The sequence below is a fragment of the Hemitrygon akajei genome, chromosome 8 (genome assembly GCF_048418815.1).
Source record: "Hemitrygon akajei chromosome 8, sHemAka1.3, whole genome shotgun sequence".
NCBI lineage: Eukaryota > Metazoa > Chordata > Chondrichthyes > Myliobatiformes > Dasyatidae > Hemitrygon > Hemitrygon akajei.
In genome coordinates, this window is record NC_133131.1 from 153193808 (window position 1) to 153208930 (window position 15123).

Genomic DNA, 15123 nt, shown 5'->3' on the forward strand with positions numbered 1-15123 from the left:
CATCCCCCAAATACTCTGCAACTAATTTCTACCAAGCAAGGTCCCACAAACAAAATAATAACAATTATTGTGTCACTTCAAGGATAAATGTTGATCATGGATGAGGAGTAACTGTCCTTCTCTATTTGGTATGGTGCTTTGGAATTTTTTTTAGCCCCCTGTAACAGCAGATGGGGTTATATACTAACATCTTATGTTCAAGATGAGCTTGTTCTTCAACTGCATAAATTTAGATTTTGTGCTCACATCTCAAGGTTGGCCTTGGACCTGACTTCCTAACTCAAGGGACAAGAACTCTATCAAAACAGAAAGGTGGTATTTTAATCTAGTTTTCTGTTCAATTAGTTTTCCTATTGCATTATATGTATGCCAAACGTACCTAAATCAGTCAGAGAGCCAGCAACATCTGCCTTTTGAAGTTCAACCACAACCTGAAAGAAAGAATCTGCATTTAAAAAGCACATTTCACTTCCTCAAAGCAATACTTTGCATTTATACAGTGTCTTAATATAAATGAAGTATTGTACAGGAATATTACCAAACCATGTGGAGATACAAGCTCATACACAAAAGCTAGGTGGCAGCACAGGCTGTATGAATGTAAAAAGGTTTTAAGGGACATACAGGCTAAGTGAACAGGCACAGACATGGCAGATGAAATATAAATTGAACAAACAAGAAACCAACTTCGGCAGAATGGGGAATGGACAAAGAGTGAAGGGGCAACAAACTGGAAGTTAGAGAAATCAGGTTGGGGTCTAGCCAGACACAATATGTTGTGTTGCACCTCCAACCTGCAAGTGGTTTCATCATGGCACACCTCATAGCCCTCAATCTCTCCCCTTAAGACATGCTCTCCGATCCAGGCAGTATCCTGGTAAATTGGTTTGGACTTTATTTCCTGGCATGTGGGAGAATGAAAAGAGATCTTACAGAGGTATCAAAAGTATGAAAGGTAATAGCTAGGGTGCACACATGCAGGTTTTTCCCTCAGGCTGGAGAAGACTAGAACCACAAGTGTTTGGAGGGATACGTTTGGTACTGGTGCAGGTAGATAGGACCAAGCTGAAGATTAAGTCAGTTAGATGGACCACAGGACCTATTCATGATTCTATGAGAATGCACTCCCAATGCACTGGATAAAGAATCTGCTCATGTTTACAAGTCAAAACGCTGTTCATGTCGATATAGCGTATACTTAATAGAAAGTGTAAAGATACCCACTGCAGAGGCTGCAGGAGTGACAGCTAGTGTTGAAATTACCCTGGTGAGTTTCTAGAAAGTTGTAGAAATGATAGCCATTGCTGCCACCGTGTGCCAGTAACATTTGTCATGAATGGTTATAGAGTCAGAGTTAAACAGCACAGAAACTTGGTAGCATAGTGGTTATCACATTGCTTTACAGTATAGGCAACCAGGGTTCAATTCCCACCACCGCCTGTAGGTTCTCCCCATGACCATGGGGGTTTCCTCTGGGTGCTCCAATTTACTCCCACAGTCCAAAGACCTACCGGTTGGTAGGTTAATTGGTCATTATAAATTGTCCTGTGATTAGTCTAGAATTAAATAGGCTGTAAGACCCTACTCCGTGCTGTATCTCAATAAAATAAAAATAGATAAAAACAGGTCCCTCAGCCTAACTGAGATGACCCACAAAAATGCCCATTTGCCAGTGCCCAGTCTATAAACCTCCAAACCATTATAATCCATCCACCTGTCCAGGTGTCCTCCAAAAGCTGTCATTGCATCTTCCCTATCAACACACTTCACAAAGACATCATCTCTGTGTAAAAAAAAAGTTGACCCTCAAGTTCCTATCAAATCTTGCCACTCTCACCCCAGACGCATGCCTTCCATTTCCCAAATCTCGACTGAGTGTATTCATCCTACCTATGACCCATTCAAGGGGGATGTAGAGTGATAATATTCAACTTAATGACTTGGAATGGTGAAAATCATTCAGGGTTTACTCCCTGACCAGCACCAGTGATTTTAACTGCAAACATATTAGACAATGTGATCAATGTTCCTATGATCAGAAAGTCTTTTTACATTTGCTGACAGCTTGTAAAATGAGATTGGCTACTTCAGCTATGTACTGAAAATTGCTGGCTCATCTGAAATCAGAATCAATGAGTGGCAGTAAAATTGTTGGCACAGTAAGATAAATTAGATGGTCTTGCTATCTGTGTACAATTTTATATTCCACTTCTTCAATTATCTAATTCCTTTTTCATATTTAATGTAACAACTCATCTTGCATAAGTGGATTCTATTAGATAATACTCATATTTTTAAAATATTTTTCCTTCCAACGGAAAAGAGACCATTGGTCCCATTGAGTTCAAAGTCATAGCCCAGGCCCAGCTCAAGCCCAAGAATGGGGAACAAGCCAATGTCTAGCCATTGCTGGAGCGGACTTGGAGTTACTCGAAGTGGCAAAACCAAGGCAAGGCAGAATCAAGACAATCCCGCCTGGGCTTGAGAGCAAGGAATGACCTGCTGTTTAGCTGATTTAAGCACCGGGCCAGATTGGAAAGGTCAAGTATGGGCCAAATCAAAGCAGCAGAGAGTGAGGAACAACCTGAGGTTTGGCCTATCTAAGCTCCAGGCAAGATTGAAAAGGTTAGGGTGTTGGGGCCAGAGGTGAGGGATGGATCAGTGTTTCAGCTCACTGCTCTGGAAGGTGTATTCGTCTCTGCACTGAATTGAGGCCGTTGGCTGAAAATAACAGGCTCCTGGACCAGCTGCCACAGTGGTGACTGGCTTTTATGAACTTCAGTTCTGAATGTTATTTGATTACTTTCATTGTTTGAATGATTTGTCTTATTTTCTGCACATTGAGTGCTAGACTGTCTTCTTTTTTTAATGGGTTCTATTGGGTTTCTTTGCTTTATAGCTGCCTGTAAGGAGATGAATTTCAAGGTTGTACATGGCATACATACTTTGACAATAAATGCGCTTTGAGCTTTAAGCAAGCCATGGCGAGTTTAGCCCTCTGTGTCCATGCCAGCCATTAAGTACATATCTACACCAATCCTATTTTCTAGCACTTGGCCCTAGGCTCCCACATCAATTAGATACTTTAGTGCTGTGTGTGTACTCGAATCAACTATCACTTCACCCACTGCTTCCATATTTCCAGCATCCTGTGTGAAGAAAAAGTCAAATCCCCTCTCAATGCCACCTCACAAAAGCAAGCTCCTCAATCTCCTCTCCCTCATTATTTCTCTGTGACCTATCTTCATGCTCATGTGTTCCTATTTCTCACCTACCTCTGCAAAACGAACAATTTATAGTGGCAATTGACCTACCATGACTTCAGGACATGGGAAGAAACTGGAACACCAAAGGGAACCACATAGTCACAAGGCAAATCTGCAAACTCCACACAGATATCACTGGAAGTCAAAATTGAATCCATGTCACTAGTGATGTGAGGCACAACATGTTGCACCACAGTGCTCCCTTACATTTCATGACCTGAAAAATTGTTCTTTAAAATTATATGCTTCCTTAACTAAAATTAAATGAGGTTGGTGTAAAAACCTTCCAAAATATAAATAACAATGGAGTTTATCCAGAGTGTGATTGCCATAACCACATTCCAAACATCACCGTCTAAGTCAGTGGTTCCCAAAGTGGGTGACATTGGCTCACTGTGGGTGGTAGGAGTTTCTAAGGGGGCGATAAAGAAGGCAGAGGGGGTGCACGGTAGCAAGGGGGGCAGTGGTGGGACAACAGGTTTCATTTAGGAAATTAGTTACTTATTGAAAGCACTTAATGTTCATGCCTCGTAACTGATTACAATGATCACATAATCACCTCATCTCTCGCTAGCGCACCGTTCTCTTGGACTTTGCTTGAAGCATGTTATGTTTGTTAAAAAGCAATGTTAATCTTCTGTATTTGGCATATTGGGAGAAATCTGGACTGAAGAAGCCATATTATCTATGGGCCTGATGCCCCCATTATTGTTGTTCACTACTGTAGTACATACAGTGCTAGCTATAATGATTCCCATATTCTAGTTGCAAAGAGACTCATTTCCTGTGAATTACAGCATCATTTTCAATAGCGTATAAAGTTCAGAATCTACCCTTTCAAATGATCTTGACCACATTTCTCTAGCCCACGGCTAGAGATATTGCTGCCCCACTTTATGTACCTTCAGGCAGAGAGTCCAGTTTTGCCTGAGTTAGGATGATGTCATAACTTTCTCCTTTATTGATCAAAGTGCTTGAGAGATGACTTAAACAACAGGCGATTAGCTGTGGTCAATAATCCATAAAGAAAATGGCAGAGGCAGACCAAAAAATGTGCAGATGGTATCTGTAGGGTATGGATTTATAGCTGCACCAAACAACCAACAGCAGCCAATGTGTCTGTTGTGTAAAAAAGGTACTTTCAAATGAGGCAATGAAACCATCCAGGCTCCTTGAACATTTGAAAAGAATTAAAGCAAACTTGGCTTCTTTTCAGTCACTTTGTGAAAATTTGCAGAAACGGAAAGCACTGTAAAAACACACTAGTTTCTGCAGATGCTGGCAATCCAGGGCAACACACACAAAATGCTGGAGGAACTCAGTAGGTCAGGCAGTATCTATGGAAATAAATGTTTTGAGTTGAGACCTTTCATCAGGACTGGAAAGGAAGGGGGGAAGACATCAGAGTAAAAGGTGGGGGAAAAAGGGCTGGAGAAGGAGGAATCTGATAGGAGAGGAGAGTGGACCATGAGAGAAAGGGAAAAGGAAGGATCATAGCAGGAGGTGATGGGCAAATGAGAAGAAAAGGTAAGCAGAGTGGGAAATAGAAGAAGAGAGAAGGGGGAGGAGAAAAGGAAAAAAAAGAAAGAAAAAGGTTACCAGAACGAGAAATCAATGCTCATGCCATTAGGCCAGAGGCCGCCCAGGCTAAACATGAAGTGCCGCTCCTCCACCCCAAAAGTGGCCCCAACGTGGCAGAAGAGAAGACCAGGGAGTGACACATTAGAGTGGGAATGGGGATAGGATGAAGGCTTGGTTCAGGAGTTTCATTTCATTAAGCATGAAGGCTTGGTTCAGGAGTTCTTATTTGCAAAGGGATTACAAATAAATACAAAGTAGGAGTAAATATTTTGGGTTATTGAGCAATTTTTCTAAGACAAGGATATTCCACTCACCCACATTGTTGCTTATGCAACAGATGGGGCACCATCAAAGTCAGGACACCATCGTGGAGTTATGACTATCTTGAGCAAAGCTGTACCTAACATATTTACCATTCCCTGTGCAATTTAGACAACATCTTGTCACAAGAAACCTAAGTGCACAAATTATTAAATACAGTTATCACTATGTTAAATAAAATCAAGTCCCATGCTTGCAATTCTTGACTATTTCGAGAGTTTTGTATTGAGAATAATGAACGATTTGAAAGTTTGTTGTTGCACATATGAGTTGGATGGCTCTCAAAAGGAAACTGCTTGAGAAGATTTTCTGTGCATTTTAAAACAGTGATAAAATTCTTTGAAGACTCAAATGCTTCATTCAGTAATCAATTCAATGTGAATCTTATCAAAGTCAAATCATTTCTGCCCAAGTTAACCCTATTTAAGTTCAACATTGGCTGTCACGATGTTTTTCCGTTTCCGAGGATCTCTGAATTAAAAGAGAAAGCAATATATCAGATGGTGCTCTTCAAGAATACTGTACCCACCTGGGTGAGCTGCATAAAGACAAGTCACAAAGAAACTGCAGGATCAGAAATTCCAGATTGGGTAATAAATCCATTCCTGAACACGTAATGAGGAATTAACAGGAAGGATGGAGAAAGAACTGATCTCACTACAAAATGATTTTGAGCTGAGGTTCAAAAGAATCATATCAAGACTTTTGGGTTGCAGAAGGAAATCTATGAACACTATACTGCACTGTGGAAAAAGCTCAAGATGTTCTTTATTGCTTTTAAATAGATTTGAATATGTTTTGCAATTATTTCTCACTGCTTTGAATTTGTAGTCCTTGTTTTCTTTCATTCGATTCAGAGATTAGTCAAGATGGCACTAAACACAAACTCCTTTGCTTGCAGCTTCAGAAACAGCTCTATTTCCATCATTAATATCTTTATTTTTCCCTTTCAGGGCTCTTTTGAAGACCCTGACCTGGAGTTACACACTGACTTCAGTTCTTTGCGGGAATGGGGCCTGCTCTCGGGGTTTCACAACTGGCTGTTATTCGACATGTCAAGGACATGGCTAAGAGCTTAGCTCACCTTTGGAGGTCCGAGATATTATGGCTCTGGAGAAGGGCAGATCAAAGGTCGGTGTCCCAGCAGCAGATTGGTGTGTTGTGGGAGTCAGAAGATCTATGTCTGTGTGCCCAGAGACCGGAGATCTTTGAGCTTGGAGAAGTGATGCAACAGACTTTTCATTGTAAACCAGCGAGTTGTTTGTTGTCTCCTCTCTTGCTGTGGAATGGAGACACCTCTTTCTCCCTTATTAGGGAGAGAGAGTGTCACAACCACAGATTCGGCAGTGCGGTAGATATGGCAATTGCGCTTGTGAATTTGCACATGTCAGCTAATTATTATTCAATCATGTTAGTATTTAACTCCATATTTGTTGTCATAGTGCTTGTTGAGACTTGGACAGAGCATAGCAATGCTTTGCTGCTGTTTTGCAATTGGCCTTCCCTGAGATATTGGACTTTCAAGTTAACTGACTCTGAAGACTAGCGGTATTCGTTTAATGTTTAGATGTTCTTTTCAGCCACAGTATAGGCTTCATTTTCCTTTTGAAAGTTTTAGTTAATGGCCCTGTTTGGCCTAGCATTTATTGTTTTATTTTCCCTTTAACACCGTTCGTATTAAAGTTTGTGAACTATTGACCTGCTTCAGTTCCAATCACTCCACACTTGGGCAATATCCAAACCTGGTAACAGACAGAGCCTGTGGTATGTTGAATATCGGGTGAACGATAAGTCTTTGGGGTACTGCAAGTCTCTGTCTTTGCTGTTGCTTTGCTACACGCTTGAGTGCTCAGTGGTGGGTGCCAATGCTATTTTTTGTTGGTGGGGGGACAGGGGATCATTGCTTGCTGCCACTTACAAAAGGGAAGCACTTACACTGCACTTACACTGCAAGAGGGAAGCTGGGGAGGCGATTTTAGGGTTCCAACATTTAACTGTCATTCATTCTTTGGAGGCATTCCTGTGTTTTTGTGGATGGTTGCAAAGAAAAACCATTTCAGGATATATATTGTATACATTTCTCGGACATTAAAAGTACCTTTGAAACCTTTGAAAACCTTTCACTGCTCATCGTATATCAAAATTCTTTATAGCTATCATGTAATAGCCAGAAAGGGAGAGGCAGGCACTGGAGATGTGGTCTGGGAGCCAAGGGGGAGGTAACCCAGAAAAACTTTGGAACCACTGGCTTAAAGAACACCTGTTTTCTTTTTACCAAAGTAAAAGCATACAATGCCTATAAAAAGTATTCACCCCTTGGAAGTTTTCATGTTTTACTGTTTTACAACATTGAATCACAGTGGATTTAATTTGGCTTTTTTGACACCGATCAACAGAAAAAGACTCTTTCATGTCAAAGTGAAAACAGATCTTTACAAAATGATCAAAATTAATTACAAATATAAATCACAAAATAATTGATTGCATAAGTATTCACACCCTTCAAGTCAGTATTTAGTAGATCCACCTTTGACAGCAATTACAGTCTTGAGTCTGTGTGGATAGGTCTCTACCAGTTTTACACATCTGGGTAATGCAATTTTTCCCCATTCTTCTTTACAAAACTGCTCAAACTCTGTCAGATTGAATGGGGATTGTGAGTGAACAGACCCTTTCAAATCCAGCCACCAATTCTTAATTGGATTGAGGTCTAGACTCTGAATTGGCCACTCTGGAAATTAACTTTGTTGTTTTTAAGTATTCCTGTGTAGCTTTTGCTTTATGCTTTAGGTTATTGTCTTGCTGGGAAACAAATCTTCTTCCAAGTTGCAGTTCTCTTGCAGACTGCATCAGGTGTTCCAGGGCCTGCTACAGTGAAGCATCCCCACAGCTTGATGTAGCCACCACATGCTTCACTGTAGGGATGATGTCTTTTTGATGATGCGTGGTGTTTGGCTTATGCCAAGCATAACATTTAGTCTGATGGCCAAAAAGCTCAATTTTGGCTTCATCAGACCATAGAATCTTCTTCCAGATGACCACATGTCTTCTGGCAAACTCTAGCCAAGATTTCATGTGAGTTTTTTTTAAAACAGTGGCTGTCTTTTTGCACTCTTCCATAAAGCTACAACTGGCGAAGCACCTAGGCAACTGTTGTATGCGCAGTCACTCCCATCTCAGCCATTGAAACTTGTAATTTCTCCAGAGATGTCATAGGTCTCTTGGTGGTCTCCCTCACTAGTCCTCTTCTTGCATGGTTACTCAGTTTTTGAGGATGGGTTGCTCTAGGCAGATTTACAGCTGTGCCATATTCTTTCCATTTCTTGATGATTGACTTAACGATACTCCAAGGCATATTCAGTAATTTGGATATCTTCTTATATCCAGCTCCTGACTTGTGCTTTTCAATAATCTTTTTGCAGAGTTGCTTGGAGTGTTCTTTTGTCTTCATTGTGTAGTTTTTGCCAGGATACTGACTCACCAGCAGCTGAACCTTCTGGATTCAGGTATATTTTTACTCCAATCATTTTAAACATCTTGACTTCACACGGTGATCTCTGTTTAACAAATTATGTGACTCCTAAAACCAATTGGCTATACCAGTGATGATTTAGTATGGCATATTAAAGGGAGTGAATACTAAAGCAATCAATTGTTTTGTGTTTTATATTTGTAATTCATTGAGATAACTTTGTAAAGATCTGTTTTCACTTTGACATGAAAGAGTCTTTTTCTGTTGGTCAGTGTCAAAAAAGCCAAACTAAATCCACTGTGATTCAATGTTGTAAAACAATAGAACATGAAAACTTCAAAGGTGGTAAATACTTCTTATATCTAATGTAAATGCAAGGCCAACCAATTATTTAAAAATATAAATATCATACACAATTTAGAGTGCAGCACATGTACCAGCAAAGAATCAAGGTAATAAATGAGAAATTTTGGAGGGTAAACTTAGGATATCAATTCTGAAAGTTTATGTCCCAGAAATCAGATTTGAATTTGCACACATTACAGTAGTTTGAAAAATTAAAAACATATTTTAAACAATAAAGTATTAAATTGCAAAAAATACAATTCAAATATGAATAGCATGGAATAACTTTAAAACGATAAAAACATCTTTCATAGTAATAGTAATATTCTTGGCATCACAGATATGTTGTATATTTTATGTACTGGGCAAAGAAAAATTGCTCTTCTGAACTCTGAGATTTGCATTAATTTCCATATGATTGCAATATACAAGTTTAATTTCCTCTTTATGTTTCTTCATAAGTATTCTGATAATGAACAGAAGAGGTTTCACCACATAGTTCTTATGTTAGACACATAGAAACATGCAACTTCACTGTGAATGGACTTGTGTACGCAATTATTTCAATATAAAAAACAAAACACTCAAAAATTTAAGTAAAGTCTTAAGCTTACCCACAGATTAACCAAACCACTTTCATCCAGTGATGCCAACTGAAACGTTAGTCCAGAACTTCCTGCAATAGATAATAAAGAAAATCTTTATTTAATCCAGAGAAACAAGAAAGAAACTATCCAGGAAGTTCATAATTTTCGAAATGTAATAAGCTGAATTCCTCCGGTATTTATGTGTTTTGCTCTGGCCTTTACTCACTGTCTACCAATGCATACTTGACAGATAGACCTCAGTATGTGCGGTTGGGAGACTGTAGGTCTGACACGGTGGTCAGCAGCACAGGAGCGCCACAGGGAACCGTACTCTCTCCGGTCCTGTTCACCCTGTACACATCTGACTTCCAATATAACTCGGAGTCCTGCCATGTGCAGAAGTTCGCTGATGACACGGCCATAGTGGGGTGTGTCAGGAATGGACAGGAGGAGGAGTATAGGAAACTGATACAGGACTTTGTGATATGGTGCAACTCAAACTACCTGCGTCTCAATGTCACCAAGACCAAGGAGATGGTGGTGGACTTTAGGAGATCTAGGCCTCATATGGAGCCAGTGATCATTAATGGAGAATGTGTGGAGCAGGTTAAGACCTACAAGTATCTGGGAGTACAGTTGGACGAGAAGCTAGACTGGACTGCCAACACAGATGCCTTGTGCAGGAAGGCACAGAGTCGACTGTACTTCCTTAGAAGGTTGGCGTCATTCAATGTCTGCAGTGAGATGCTGAAGATGTTCTATAGGTCAGTTGTTGAGAGCGCCCTCTTCTTTGTGGTGGCGTGTTGGGGAGGAAGCATTAAGAAGAGGGACGCCTCACGTCTTAATAAGCTGATAAGGAAGGCGGGCTCTGTCGTGGGCAAAGTACTGGAGAGTTTAACATCGGTAGCTGAGCGAAGGGCGCTGAGTAGGCTACGGTCAATTATGGAAAACCCTGAACATCCTCTACATAGCACCATCCAGAGACAGAGAAGCAGTTTCAGCGACAGGTTACTGTCGATGCAATGCTCCTCAGACAGGATGAAGAGGTCAACACTCCCCAATGCCATTAGGCTTTACAATTCAACTGCCAGGACTTAAGAACTTTTTTTTTAAAGCTATTATTAATGCTTTTTGAGTTAGTGATTTAGATGCATATCATATTATTACTGAGTTAAGTATTGTATGTAATGAGTTTTTGCTACAACAAGTGTATGGGACATTGGAAAAAATGTTGAATTTCCCCATGGGGATGAATAAAGTATCTATCTATCTATCTATCTACTCTGAGTTGATAGCATTTTGGTAGTGTTTGTATGAGACCATTTTGTTGGAAATGGGCATCATTTAGACAGTTTAATCTTGACACTGGGATCATGGTAAGTTTTATAAGTTCTTTCTTATCTTGGAAAGTTTTGCCGCCATATTAATGTAATTTCAATACAGAGAACACGTAATCTGCTATTCATGAATATTTGGACTACCATAGAACCCATATGTGAAAATGATACATGCGATTGCTTGGGTATTGATAATCTACTTTATCAATTTTCTAATACAGATCTACAAGTTAATTGTGAAGCTCTTCTTACAAACCCCAGCTGTGATTAATTCAGCACAAACCAGGGATTAAAAGCACGCATCTCAGTAAACTTTTTTGACAAAATATGGCAAATTAAAAAGTTTCTCATCAATTTCAGCCTTGCCATGGAAAAATAACAATGTGTCAAGTTGAGACTCAGCCATAATGTCAAAGTGTTCAATCTAAAGAAAACAGAATAATATAAGAGCAGTCATTTTGCATTTCCTTCTGTAACTCCAAGCAGGATCCATTTCTGGGCAGAGATAAATTGTCAGCTGTGTTGCCCATGAATGCTGAAATTGGCAAGGTGAAAATGGAGGTAGAACATTTTTAGCTGGCACTATATTAAATGTTTAGAATGGAGTAATCTAATTACATCATTGCAAGTGGTGATGGCCATTATTAAATAGCCAGTATAAGTCTGACATGATGTTCATATGGCAAAGACTGGGGAAGATCATAAAGTACCATTAACAGATAACGATTTGAATTCTTAGAAATATTTTTAAAATATTCAAACATATTATATTATACTCTGTATAAATAAATTATAACTGTCAGGCAAGACATTAGAAAACACCCAACACCAAAAAAATGATAAGATTACATTGCTAAGTGAAAGCCTACCTTGCTGGGATGTCAAAAGTGAAAGCCCAACATAATCATCATAGAAAGCCGATGATACTGGATCAATAGCCTTAACTGCACATGCGTGATTTGTAGCTGTCAGAATTCCATCTGAAAGGAAAGTTCACTTAAATAACAGTCTAAGATTTTTTTTCCCACAGTTCCTTCATGACATAATGACATAACATCACCTGTACCATTTTAATGTTTTGGCTGATTGCACATTATTATGTCATATGGGCCAGGTTTTATCAAAGCTGCATGCCATATGAACTTTTTCCCTGTTATATCTCTGAATATGAACTCAGCAATACACACTTGCAAAACCTAATTTCTGTTCTCATCTTGGCTTTAGCTACTAATCTGCTTATTTTTAAACTTTAGTGTCTGGAGGAGAAATACGCAGGGGGCAGCATGTTGGCTGTTGTTAAAATCCATTCATCATCAGGAAATATGCATTACATTAAGTCTATACTACAGAAGCAGGAGATCTGGTTCACACCACTGTTCATCCTCTATGTGAGCCTCCTCCCAACTTTCCCATTATGAGAACAAAGCAAAAATGAATAACCTTCATCAGATGTCTGACATCTTTAAAAAGTATCATAATGGAGAGTGATTGTTATCTCTACAATTTTCACTGTTAACACAACCTTTTTAAGCCCAAGGTCCCCTACCTCGGCCTTAGTGAAAGGCAAGATCGACTCCAAATCGATTAGTTACACGCATGCGCACCAGGGCAGAAAAGACCGGCAGTAAAACCCCGCAACCCGGAAGTCAAAATAATATATGAACACCAGGGGGTCACCACCCTTTATTTTGCACTGCGGACCGGTTTAATATTGACAATATTCTTACGGACCAGCCGACGGGGGTGTTAAACGCAACTGGAATACAGTGATACTCGAAGCAGGTTCCTTATGTCCAGTCTATTCTGCAATTTAGTTTACGTGGCTCTCAGCTGCTGTCCCGCTTGCTCATGTTTTTTCTGCTGGAAAAAAACTCAAACGGGTTTGTCTTTAAGTGTAGGGTGCTTGGACTCAAGGTACCAAAGCAGTTTTGAGGGCTTCATTGCTTCATTAGACAGCCTCCGGGCCCGAGCTCCAGCCTCCTGCCCGCCCGCCACCAGCTGCCTTGGCCAGGTGCCGGGGCCGTGGCGGTCACAGTCCGGAGAGAGCGATTGACCGAGTGAGGAGTGCAACAGGGCGCACATCTGCCCCCCTTGTAGGATCTATCGGCCGACAAAAGTTTGTTTCAGTAGATCGCAGCGAGGTAGCTGCTCTACTGCTTACAGAACCCTGAGCCCGAATTAGGTCATCTGTTTTAGCACCGGGTTCCCCACAAACATTTGGTGTGCTAAACAGGTTTAGAGGCGGCGCCCATCTGTCCGCGCTCCAGGCCAGTGGCAATGGCACTTCTTGCTGGCCGCTCAGAGCGGCCAGTTACCCGAGGCCAACCAGTGATCCCTGATACGTTTGGGTAATGACCTCGTGTGTATTCAAGTTCAACAGTGGGCGTGACAGGGAATGAGGAAAGGTGCAGCTGACTCATATCATTTCCTCGTGGCCCGGTGGTTGGGGACACTAAAGTACACCGTAGTGCATGGCGGGGGAGCTACACCCATGCGCACTGGGCAGAAAGAACGTAACTAAAACCCCGCAACCCAGAAACAATCTCCCAACAGATTTGTGCATTCATTTTTCTTTTTTCTTTTTGGGATCTACTGGGAAAGTCTCAAAGGTCGACTAATCGATCGTGATCGACAGGTTGGCGACCACTACTCCACGTGAGCCTCCTCCCAACTTTCCCATTATGAGAACAAAGCAAAAATAATTAACCTTCATGAGAAGGACATGGACAGGAGGAGGAGTATAGGAAACTGATACAGGACTTTGTGATATGGTGCAACTCAAACTACCTGCGTCTCAATATCACCAAGACCAAGGAGATGGTGGTGGACTTTAGGAGATCTAGGCCTCATATGGAGCCAGTGATCATTAATGGAGAATGTGTGGAGCAGGTTAAGACCTACAAGTATCTGGGAGTACAGTTAGACGAGAAGCTAGACTGGACTGCCAACACAGATGCCTTGTGCAGGAAGGCACAGAGTCGACTGTACCTCCTTAGAAGGTTGGCGTCATTCAATGTCTGTAGTGAGATGCTGAAGATGTTCTATAGGTCAGTTGTGGAGAGCGCCCTCTTCTTTGTGGTGGCGTGTTGGGGAGGAAGCATTAAGAAGAGGGACGCCTCACGTCTTAATAAGCTGGTAAGGAAGGCGGGCTCTGTCGTGGGCAAAGTACTGGAGAGTTTAACATCGGTAGCTGAGCGAAGGGCGCTGAGTAGGCTACGGTCAATTATGGAAATCTCTGAACATCCTCTACATAGCACCATCCAGAGACAGAGAAGCAGTTTCAGCGACAGGTTACTATCGATGCAATGCTCCTCAGACAGGATGAAGAGGTCAATACTCCCCAATGCCATTAGGCTTTACAATTCAACCGCCAGGACTTAAGAACTTTTTAAAAGCTATTATTAATGCTTTTTGTGATAGTGATTTAGATGCATATCATTTTTTTTTTACTGAGTTAAGTATCGTATGTTATTAGTTTTGCTACAACAAGTGTATGGGACATTGGAAAAAAAGTTGAATTTCCCCATGGGGATGAATAAAGTATCTATCTATCTATCTAAGTCCGACATCTTTAACAAGTATCATAATGGAGAGTGATTGTTATCTCTACAACTTTCACTGTTAACATATTGCCAAATTTATTTATGCTTCGTTTAATTCTATGACAATGATTGGAAATAGATACACACAAGACTTGTATCTCAGAAATACAGTTCAGGCTTAGGTTTCACTAAGCTGTCATACTACCTTAATTTTTTCTGACAGATTTGAACATCATTCAACAGCAAGTAGTTCTGCAGTATTTCAGCAACATTCTCCTGATCTTCCACCATAAATTTGGACAAAGGATCATGGAAGGAACCTTGCTGTAATACCCATTTACACTGTTTCAGGTGAGTTTTCACTTATTTTATGGTGAGATATTGAGAGGTCCTCACAAAAATTACAAGCATGTTACAAGCATGGCAGCAGCATTTTTAATAACTATCCTTAAATCAATTGTAGACTGGCACAAGCATTTCTGGATTTTTCTTTATACAGCGTTGCATTTATATTCTATACTACAGATTGTCAGGGATAGTGAGTGGTGGAAACAGATATAACAGATTAAGAGGTTTTTAGATAGACATATGAATTTGCAAGAAATGGAGGGATATGGATCATGTGCAGGCAGAAGAGATTCAGTTTAATTTGACATCATGCTGATTATAAAT

At 40.5% G+C, this 15123-nt stretch overlaps 1 protein-coding gene across 3 annotated transcripts in view; it reads right to left on the reverse strand.

The window, feature by feature from the left end:
• dync2i1 (dynein 2 intermediate chain 1) overlaps positions 1-15123 on the reverse strand; it is a 98413-nt gene that overhangs the window by 21427 nt on the left and 61863 nt on the right. For all 3 annotated transcript variants that reach the window (XM_073054865.1, XM_073054864.1, XM_073054863.1), the window contains 3 exons: positions 11779-11889; positions 9600-9661; positions 380-431 (listed from right to left, as the gene is read on the reverse strand). In XM_073054865.1, coding sequence (XP_072910966.1) covers positions 380-431; positions 9600-9661; positions 11779-11889 — 225 coding nt within the window. The remainder of the gene's footprint in view (positions 1-379; positions 432-9599; positions 9662-11778; positions 11890-15123) is intronic.